We start from the raw sequence: 10,278 nt of genomic DNA, 5'->3' as shown, positions 1-10,278 counted from the left end.
AGCCCCATCCATAATTCAGCAGCGCCGCAGGGATGCAGCGGGCGGGCAGGCACGGCCGGCAGCCCCCCGAGGGCGGCCCCATGGAGAACGGCGTGGGGCAGGAGCCGGGGACCCCTGAGCCGCCCGGCCCCGCAGCCCCCCGGGCTCCCCGCAGCCGCCCCAGGCTGGTGTTCCACACGCAGCTGGCCCACGGCAGCCCCACGGGGCGCATCGAGGGCTTCACCAATGTCAAGGAGCTCTACGCCAAAATCGCCGAGGTCTTCAACATCTCGCCCACTGAGGTGAGGGGCTGCGGCCTGGGGAGGGGTCTTCGTGCCCCAGGCAGGGACACCCACCCTGTGGCACTGTCTGTGGCCTGTGCTCCTACAAGTCCCCAGATGCTCCCCCCGTCCCCAGAGTGTTCTGGAAGAGTGTTACGGCCTCGGGGTTGTATCAGTTCCTCTGGGGGGGGCTTGGGGGCTCTGTGCCTGAGTTTCGCCCCTGTATGTGGGCAGGGAGCCGTGGCTTCCAGTTCCCTGGTTAATTCCTGCTGTCTGGAGCTGTGGGAAGGTGCACAGGGATGGGGCAGTGCAGAGTCCCCAGGCAGGCTTGGGGTCCCTGAGTTCCTCTGTTCTAGCAGTGCTCAGGTCTGACCCAATCCCCCTGAACCGGCTGTGGCTCCCCTGACGCCTCTTGCCCTACTGGGGCAGCCCCAGTCCCTGCTGACGGGGTTCCCCGGTGCAGATCCTCTTCTGCACGCTCAACACGCACAAAGTGGACATGCAGAAGCTGCTGGGGGGACAGATTGGCCTGGAGGATTTCATCTTCGCCCACATCCGGGGTGAGACCAAGGAGGTGGAGGTGACCAAGACAGAGGATGCGCTTGGCCTCACCATCACAGACAATGGGGCTGGCTATGCTTTCATCAAGGTGAACCCCCGGGGACCATGCTGGGGCTGGGGCAGCCCTGGGGACTGTGGCCCTGGAGGTGACATCCCTTGTGCATCCCCTCCCTGGGACCAGGCTCCTTCCTGACTCCCCACATCAGTCCTTCCCTGGGTCCACCCTGGCCCTGGGGGCCTCCCCTGCCATGGGGAGGTTTGGGAGGGCTTCCCTGCCTGACCTGGCTACCAAAGGGCATGGGACCACTGAGGTGATTGTGTGTGGGTTGGAATGGGGGCTGCGTCTGACTGTTCCATTGTGCCATGTGGTCGCTGTGTCCCTGTCCCACCGTGATCCCCAGAGGATCAAGGAGGGGAGCATCATCAACCGGCTGCAGACAGTGTGCGTGGGGGACAGCATCGAGGCCATCAATGACCACACCATCGTGGGCTGTCGGCACTACGAGGTGGCCCGGATGCTGCGGGAGCTGCCGCGGGCTCAGCCCTTCACCCTCCGCCTGGTGCAGCCCAAAAAGGCCTTTGGTGAGTTGGGAAGGTTCCCCTGCTCTTGCCCTGGGGACCCTGGGCTGGTCCCCAGCCCCCTGTGGCCCTGCAGCCCCTCCCCAGTGACTGAGGACCTCCTAGAGTTCACTGCCCCCTGTGTGTACCCCTCTGCACCCCCGCTATGTGTGTGTGTACCCCACAGCTCTGGGGCACCCACATGGGGGTCCCCACACCTGCTCGTGCCCCCCATGGGCACCCCCTTGCTCTGTGTGCGTTGTCCCAAGCATCCGTGAATAGCCCATAACCACGAGCATCCCCACCCTGCACTCCTGGGTGTCCCTGACACACGTACGCCCCGTCCCACACACGGCTCACCCTGCAGTGCCCCTGGGGGGCTGGGGGATGGCCGGGCACTGAGCAGTGAGGGGCTGGGGATGCCTGGTCCCGCCTGTGCCCTCATCCCCCCACGCTGGGGCACAGACATGATCGGGCAGCGGACACGGACAGGCAAATCCCCAGGCGAAGGTAGAGTGGCCAGTGGGAAGGAAACGCTGCGCCTGCGGACACAGGGTCCGGCCGTGCTGGAGGAGGGGGTAAGGCCCACCCCGAGCCTACGGCTGCTCGCACTGTGCCAGGGTGGGGATAATCCCCGTACCCCTGGGTGCCCCCCGGTGCTGCCCGGCACTCATCCCCCGGGCGCCTCGCCCCCAGCCCAGCCCCTCCGAGGAAGAAGCTGCCCGGCGGGTGGACGATCTGCTGGAGAGCTACATGGGCATCCGCGACAGCGAGCTGTGTGAGGAAGGAGCCTGGACCCTGACCCGGAGATGCCCCTGCCCCTACCCCCACCACTGGCCTGCCCCTGTCCTGATCCTTACCCCAACCCTGCCCGAGCCCCCGCCCCTTGCCCGGCCCCTGCTCTGACCCAGCCCTCCTCCTCCTGACCCAGCTCCTGCCTCTGTCCCAGCCCCTCACACTGGCCCTGATCTCCCTCTTCTCCCCAACAGCCTCGACGATGGTGGAGGTGGCCAAGGGCAGTCCCAGTGTGGCACAGCTGGCCCAAGGGCTGGACTCAGTGCTGGGCGAGTTCGCCTTCCCCCAGGAGTTTGTGGCCGAGGTGTGGGCAGCCGTCTGCCACCCCAAGGGGGATAAGGAGTAGCTGGGGGGCAGGTGTTAGCCCTCACTTTTGTCCCCTCCCATGTCCCCACCTCATCCCCACCCTATCTGGGGCTGAGGTGCTGGTGGGGGTCCCCATACTGCCCCCCACACCCTCCTGAGCAGCACCTAGATCTGTTCCTTGGGTTGGGGGGGCAGAAAGCACCCAACCCACCCACCTTCCTGAGGATCCCCCTTACACACCCCCCAGATGTGGTGGGCAGCAGCTGTGGCTCATTAAAGAAGAGACTGGAGGAGAAGGGCTGTTGCTCTGATTGTCAGCAAGGTGGGCTCCCCCCAGGCACCCTCCCTGGGGCCCCCCAGGGTGGTCACCCCCAGCAGGCTCCAAGAGCTTCATGAGCTGTGCTTTATTGGGGGCAGGGAGGGGGAAGCAGCCCTGGGCCCCCTGACAGCCCCTTGGGTATGGAGCTTGTGGTGGGGGGAAGCCCCTGGATGCAGGTGATGAGTATCCACTACGGGGGGGGATGAGGGGATGGCCATGTCCCCCTGCTCAGTGCCCGTCCCCAGGGCTGCTACTGAAGGACAGAGCCAGCGGTGAGCTTGCGGGGCAGGGAGGGGGTGAGGGAGACAATGGAGGGCCGGGTGTGCAGCCGGGGGTACACACGCTGCAGCACGGCCCGGCGGAACAGGATGTAGACCCAGGGGTCCAGGATCTGGTTCCAAGTGACCATGCGGATGTAGATCAGCAGCATCTCCTGCGTGTCCGTGGGCAGCACCTGTGCCTGGCCAGGCAGATGCTGCAGGACCATCTGGACAATGAAGATCTGGGGGGAGAAGGTGGCAAAGTGTCAGTGGAGGATTCATGAGAGCTGCTCCAGGGTGGGGAAGTGATGAAGGTCGAGGCACTGAGCCCCTTGGAGGAGTCCTGGCCCAGCTTGGGGCACTGGGGAGCACCTGCTCTGCCTGTCACCAGGGGCCAACTGAGGGTGTAGAGAGGTGGCAGGGGGACACCGGCAGGGGAGGTCTTACCGAGGGGACACCCCCAGACCTGGGACCTCACATGGAGGGGACACAATGAAAGCTGGGACCTCACTGTCAAGAGTGAGGGACACCAAGCCCCTGGAGGGACATGGAGGGAGGTGCGGGGAACACACCAAGACTGAGGCCTCACAAGGAGGAACAGGGGGAGCATGAAGACTCAGGAGGGACATGGAGGGGTGGTGATGGGGCACACCAGGACAGGGGCCTCACCAGGAGGGGCATCCAGCAGATGGTGGCGATAATCATGATGCCCACGAGCTGCACCATCATCTCCACCTCGCTGTCTCTGCGCCGCTGCACCGACTCGCGGTCATGGTAGACGCGGCAGAGCGTGACCACGCTGATGGTGTTGAGGACGAAGGAGAGCAGCACAGAGAGGATTCCCAGCAGTGCAAAGAGAAGGCAGAAGACGACATCACCGGTGTCAGGCAGGAGGGTGAGGAAGCACCAGGAGCCGGGGAACTGCAGCGTGTACCGCCCCAGCCCGAACACCGGCAGCAGTCCCAGCAAGCAGGAGAAGCCCCACACCAGCCCCACAATGGCCCAGGCGCGGTGCTTGGAGAGGCTGGTGGAGCGGGAGAAGGGACGGTTGATGCCCAAGAACCGCTCCCCGGCCATGGTGGCCCCCAGCAGCAGTGGGCACTGCCCAAAGAAGACCATGGAGAAGCCGAGGAAGTTGCAGAGATGGCAGCCAGGGTCCACCTCGACCCAGGAGAACTTGGTGAAGTGGTAGGGGATGATGACCGAGGCCGTTACCAGCAGCCCCATGAAGTCTGTGACCACCAGTCCACAGAGGAAGATGAGGAAGGAGGAGCGGGCCTGGCTGGAGAGCTTGCGGGAGGAGGTGACCAGGACGCAGAGGGCAAAGAGGTTGGAACAGAGACCGATGAGGCCAAAGGCCGTGGAGAACCAGGGTGAGGCGATGCTGTTCTGTGCACGGGCACGGCCATCACTGGCATTGAACACCCCGAAGCACGAGTCTGCCGGCCTGGGCATGCTGCTGTTGGGGGGCTCCATGTCCTGCACCCCTTCCTGCTCCTTCCAGCAGCCTCAGGCACCCTCCCGGCTCTGCTCCATGGCTGGAGCACCCCGCCGCTTCCAGCACCAATCCTGCCTTGCCCTGCAGGGGGAACAGAGGGAATTTAGGGCTGTTCCCCATGGCCTAGCCCACCCATCATCCATCCTGAGCCTGCAGATATGGGGTCCTGCAGGGGCTGTGGAGGGGGGCACCATGGTGGAACCCCCGCCCATGGAGGGGGACCTGGCTTGTGCCAGCCCCAGGCGCAGCTGCAGTGGCTGCCAAGGGCTACAGCCCTGCAAGTGCCGGGAGTAACTGTCCCCAGCCATGAGCCATGTGGGGCTGCAGCCACGAGGCTCAATCCCAGCACAGTGGGTGCTGGGGGAAACTCAACATTGACAGCCTGGCTCCCTCCTGCCCCGGGGTGGGGGACACAGACAGAGATCCCTGGGCCATCACCCTCCATCACGGTGGGGGACACACTCTGATAGATGCAGGCAGAGAGTGGCTGCACCAAGGCATGATCCTGACACTTTACCTATCCCTGACCATAAACCCTTGGCTAATTGTGAAGATGCCCCATTCCTCCAGCGTGCTGGTGAAACCTGAGGTACAGGTTTGAGGCTGTGCTGCCACCCTGACACTGTTGCCAAACCACAGCCAGTGTGGGTGACAGACCTGCTCTGCCCTCCCAGCATCCCTCACAGTGGGAGCTGTGGGTTTGTCACCAGGACAGTGGCTGTGACAGGGTGCAACAGGGATGGCTGTGGTGGTGGACAGCCTGGTCAGTGCCACTCTGCCTCACCTGGGCCAGGAAGCATCTGGAAATCATAGAATCATGGGATATCCTGAGTTGGAAGGGACCCACAAGGTACATCAACTCCAGCTCCTGGTGCTACATGGCCCTCCATTGCAAATTAGTCCAGGCTGCAAATGGGCTGACGTGGGACAGGACAGAGACATGGTAATAGTAGGGACTGGACAACCTGGTGACACAGACCCCTGCAGGGACCAGACCCCACCTCTCCTCCTGGGACCCATTTCTCCAGGCTGTGGATGTTTTTGCCACCCCACCTGCCCCAGCCCACCCTCCTGGCTGACATGATCCTCATCCCAGTGGCCCCAGTAGAACGCCCAGTGGGATGTCCAGCCCTACCCTAACACACCACCCCTCCAAAGCCCCCACTGTGGTGCCCCTCCCTTGTGCAGGGTGGCACTGCCACCTGCCTTCTGTCCCCAAGTTAAGCCTCACACCAACCCTGATCATCACCAACCCTGGCTGTTGGTCCACCATTGGCCTGGCTCTGAGTCCCCATGCCGTGTCCCTCACCCAGACACCCCTCAGCTGTCAACCCCTCTCCAGCCCCTGGTGCGAGGGCAGCCGCAGGGCTGGGAGCCACTGCACACACCCGAGGCGTGCACTGATTGCACAGCCCGGCCGGGCTGGGATGGGGCCAGGCATTGCAACATCCTCTGGGGCCTCATCCCGGCGACACACGGGGTGAGGGTGCCAGCACCCACCCAGGGCAGCAGCACCCTGCCCGTGCCCTGCCACCAGCCATGTCACGGGACCTGCAGCCCTGGGGGGCGGGGAAGGGGCCAGGGATGGTGGTGGCTTGTCCCCATCTCTCTCCTGTCTTGGTGTGGGGGGCTGGCAGAGCATGGTGGTGAATCACTGCAAGGGTGGGCCCAGCTTTTTCCATGAGCCAAGAGGGAAAACTTGCTGCTGTTTGTTCTCGCTGGGCCCCGAGGGACCCCATCAGCCCCAGAGGTGCTGGCCCTGCAGACACATGGTGAGGCCTCAGCATGACATTCTAAGACCCTGAGGAGTGACCAGCCTTTCCCATGTCCTCTGAGAGGTGACAAAGTTCCCCCTGCCCCACAGTGATGCCACATGAGTGCCTGGTGTGCCAGTTCCACTCCAGCTGTCCCTTGCCATGTACCTGCCCACACTGGCAGGGTGCTGTCCCCAAACACGCCCCCCTTGTCCCGGGGTGCTCCCTCTGCTCACTAGGGCTCAGGAGCCCACAGGGTGATGTTGCCGTGCTGTGCCTGTTACCTGGGTACTCACAGCCACAGGACGCTCTTGGCTGCTCGCTGGCTCACTGTGGCAGGGTATGACTCCTCCCTACAGTGTCCAGTGGCGAGGGGGTCTCCCTGCAGTGGTACTTTGGCCAGACAAGGAGGCAGCAGCCCCAGAAGCTCCAAATCCCACCATTACCCACATCCCCTCCCTGCCCTCCCTTCACCTCCTGCCCCAACACAGCCACAAACCTGGACCCTCATCCACTGCCCACTGTGGCATGGACAGGGACCCCGGGGGCTTGGAGGGCTCTGAGCTGGGCTCAGGGGCTGAGCAGCTGGGACCCCCCCAGTGCAGAGCTGCCTCAGCTGGGCACAGCACTTAGAGGGAATCCAATATTTACAAGGGGCCACTTAACAGCTGCAGGGCTGGGAGAGAGGGAACCCCTGCTGTGCCAGAACACATCAGTGGTGCCTCCAGGAAGGGGCTCATGTAGGGGTGGAGGGTCCCCACTTGCCATTTCCCCCCCATCACGGGCAGCCACTGCAAGAGGATGCATGTGGGGACAGCAGGTCCTGCAGAAGAGAAATCCTGAGCCCAGGAACTTCCCCAGATGACCCCCTGTGCTCAGGTTTGGGGTTCTGGACCCAGCAAAATGGACATGCCATGGGGAGCAAGGGTTTGGCAAGGCATGCTGGGGTGAAGTCCCGGAGGAGAGGAGCTAGCTCTGAAATGTTCTGCTGGAGGCTGTGAGGTGCTGGCAGTGGGATGTGGGGAGCTGGTGCAGGCGCTAATGGGGCTCCTGGAAGCGCCTGAGCCCGCAGGTTTGGGTCCTGCTGCAGATGCACCAAGGCTGCCCAGCCTCCGCCGGGCACTGCTTCCTGCCCTGGCCACATCCGAGGGGACTGAGGGAAAGGCAGATGGGGAGTGCAGGAGGCTGCTCCTTATCAGTTTCTGCCTCAGCCCATTGCTTCCCCAGTCTTCCCCAGGCAGGACTGGGCATGGGGCCTGGACAGGGCTTGCAAGATCAGGCCGGGGGGGGACTGCAAGGGGAGAGGCACCACACACCAGCAAAGGGACCTCCAAACTAGACAGCAGTGACTCCCCCCACACCCCATGTGTACCTTGACCTGGGGTCTGCCACTGGATGTGGTGCTTAGTCACAGGGCAACTGTGCAGAAGATGCTGCAGGGCATTTGCATTTATCCCTTGCATGGCCAGTTTCTGCTTGCTGGACTCTCCAGGACAGTGACTTTCCCTGCATGACCCCTTCTGTCTCCACAGCCTGATGCCCGTGGTGCAGGTGGTCCCATGGGACACTGTGTCACCTCTCAGGGATGGATGTGGTCCCACTGCCATTTCCCTCCAGACTGGGGCTCTGGGGTATCAGATCAGATCGAGTTCATCAGCTGGGACAGGAAAGGCCATGGGGATGAGGACTTAGCAGGGGCATCAGTGTTCCTTCCTGGGCCTACAACCATCACAAGGGCCTGCTCCTGAAGAAGTTGGCCTGGCCTAGAGCAGGGACGTCCCTAGGACACCCAAGACAGAGGACATTCCTGGGAAGCAGTGACACACAGGATGGTTCCTGCCAGGCACGGTAACTGTCCTCGCCTGTCCTTGCTGTGGCCCAGGGCAGAGGTCCCCAACCTCTCGGCTGACTGGAAAACAACTGGCACCATCCCCATTGCAATCTCCAGGGCCCCGGATGCGGCCAGGCGGTGGCTGGAGGATCAGCCCAGGTGGCCCGGAGGGCAGAAGCTGAGGCTCGGCAGCCCTGGGGCACCAGGGCCCCCGCCCCGCTGCTGCCCCCGTCCGCAGCGTCGCGGCTCGAGGGCTTCAAGGCTGCTGGGCCGCCCACTCCCGAAATAGACCCTTCCTTTCTCGGCCCTTTCCTGAGCCTTTCCTAGTCCTTCTCCGGCTCTTCCCAGAGGAGCCAGCGGCACACGGGCGCGGGCGGCGGCGGGCGGGGAGGACCCGTCCAGGCGGGAGAGCCCCGAAAGCAAATTCTGGTTCCGACGGGAAGCCAAAGATAAGCCCGTCGCGACCCTCGGTCCCGGGGACAAACAGACAGTGGGGGAAGCGGGGACCCCATGTGTCCGTCTCCCACTATGGGGTCTCTGCTTCCCCTGCCCCTAAAACGCACCCGATCCTGGGGGTTGTGTGCGAACCCGGCGGCTGAGCCGGCCGCAAGCGCCCCGAGAGCCTCGGGAGCCCCTGGAGCCCCGACCGTCCTACACAGCCCCAAGAGTCCCGCACAGCCCCTCCGTTCGTCCCAACCCTGCGCTCTGCCCGCCCATCCCAGTCTCTGTCCGTCCGTCCCGGTCTCTCTGTCCGTCAATCTCAGCCTTTTGGGCTCTTTGTCCTTCACAGCCCCCTTGGCCCCGTATCTCTCGCCCCCCTCAACGCCCCCCTCCCCGCGCAGACCCGAGCCCTACCTCGCTGCCGGCGGGACCCACCCGGCTCAGCTCTGCTCAGCCCGGCTCGGCTCAGCCCGGCTCTGCTCAGCTCCGCGGCGGGGCGGGGGAAGGGCCGGTCTCGCCGCGCCCCCCGGAACCGGCCCCGTCCCTCTCCGCTCCCTCCCTGCTCGGGACGGGCCTCCAGGCGGGGGTCGCCCCCCGGCCCCATCGCCCCCGGCCCGGGCAGCGCCCCGGCGCCCCGGCAGCTGTCCCTCCGGTGCAGCCCCTCTGGTGCCGGCGCCCAAAGCCCCCCCGGCGGAGGCTCCCGCGGCTGGATCCGTGTCGGGGTTGGGCTCCCGTCCCGTTACTCACTTGTTTACTCGGGCGGGTCCCTGCCCGGGCGCGCTGGAGGCGGGGGGGTCCGACCGTACCGCCCCTCCAGCGGGACCCGCACCGCGGTGGGGTCCAACAGAGGGGGCGTCCCCGCCGAGCCCGGCAGCCACCCCGGGACCCGAGGAGGGAGAGGCCGCTGCGGCTCCGGGCGCTGGGGTGGCCGAGGGCCAGGGACCCTGGGTGCTCCCACAGCCCCGGCCGTCCCTGGCCTAGTGGGATTCGCCTCGCGGGGGTTTTCCCAGCCCGGCAGCTCCGAGCTCGGGATGTCGCTGCGCTGTCCAAACCCCGGACCAGTTGGGGTGGCACGTCCCCAGGCAGTGATCCCTCCCATGGTCTCAGGAACAGCAGCTTCCGTTGCTGCTCCTCGTGCTTGGCCGAGGAGAGCTGAGCTCGGCTCCGGCCGCGGCGTCTCCCGCAGCCCCGAAGAGCTGGGAGCGCCTGAGCCCACGGGGGATGCGGGGACATCCCGTCAAGGCAAGTAAGGGGCATAGCGGCTCGGCGCTCAGGTGGCAACCCAGGCAGACTTTCCTGGCACTGACTCGGCAGTGAGGGGCTGCAGAGCCCATCATCCCGCTATACTTTGGTTTGGAGCAAAGATTATCGCAGCGAAAGCCCGGGCGAAAGGCAGGGCCGGCCCGCAGAGCTGGATCGCGGCTGGCCCCGTGTGCTTGGAGCAGGAGCGCTCCAACGCGCGGGGCTCAGCGGCCGCTGCTGTCCCGGGTGGGGCCGGGGCGTGCCCGGGAGCAGCGGCGCTCACGGATGATGGGACACGAGGCAGCTCCACCGAGTGCCCTGCCCGGGCATGAACCGGCCGAGCCGCTGTGTCCCCCCGCACTGCTCAGGGCTGCGCCGGGCCAGCTTCCCCCGAAACGTAGGAGATGTGGACTAGGAGCACTTAGAGCAGCCAGGTCAGGGAAAAGCCATCAG

General features: G+C 65.0%; 2 protein-coding genes across 2 annotated transcripts; one reads left to right on the top strand and one right to left on the bottom strand.

Annotated features, from left to right (window-relative positions):
* The first annotated feature begins 32 nt into the window (after positions 1-32).
* GIPC3 (GIPC PDZ domain containing family member 3) lies at positions 33-2,703 on the top strand. The gene is made up of 6 exons (XM_066205499.1): positions 33-281; positions 724-909; positions 1,223-1,403; positions 1,845-1,957; positions 2,076-2,157; positions 2,369-2,703. Exons 1-6 carry the CDS (start codon positions 33-35, stop codon positions 2,518-2,520), a joined length of 963 nt encoding a protein of 320 aa, XP_066061596.1. The 3' UTR covers positions 2,521-2,703.
* Positions 2,704-2,880: 177 nt separating this feature from the next.
* On the bottom strand, positions 2,881-9,315 carry TBXA2R (thromboxane A2 receptor). Its single transcript, XM_066205554.1, is given in 4 exon segments — positions 2,881-3,301; positions 3,729-4,543; positions 4,546-4,638; positions 8,998-9,315. Coding segments are annotated over 4 exon segments (1,350 nt in total). The 5' UTR covers positions 9,188-9,315; the 3' UTR covers positions 2,881-3,049.
* Positions 9,316-10,278: the final 963 nt, after the last annotated feature.

This window comes from Chamaea fasciata, unplaced genomic scaffold (assembly GCF_029207755.1).
Source record: "Chamaea fasciata isolate MVZ Bird 193981 ecotype frontalis unplaced genomic scaffold, bChaFas1.0.hap1 SCAF_28, whole genome shotgun sequence".
NCBI lineage: Eukaryota > Metazoa > Chordata > Aves > Passeriformes > Sylviidae > Chamaea > Chamaea fasciata.
Note: the sequence above shows the minus strand (reverse complement) of the source record. Positions and strands in the feature narration are given on the sequence as shown.

What these genes read in the sequence shown, in the direction of transcription:
- GIPC3 (XM_066205499.1), top strand. Translation starts at nt 33, where the DNA reads ATGCAGCGGGCGGGCAGGCACGGCCGGCAGCCCCCCGAGGGCGGCCCC. An exon ending in CGGCCGTGCTGGAGGAGGGG is followed by an intron (nt 1,958 to 2,075) that starts GTAAGGCCCACC and finishes CCTCGCCCCCAG; the next exon opens with CCCAGCCCCTCCGAGGAAGA. An exon ending in CATCCGCGACAGCGAGCTGT is followed by an intron (nt 2,158 to 2,368) that starts GTGAGGAAGGAG and finishes TCTCCCCAACAG; the next exon opens with CCTCGACGATGGTGGAGGTG.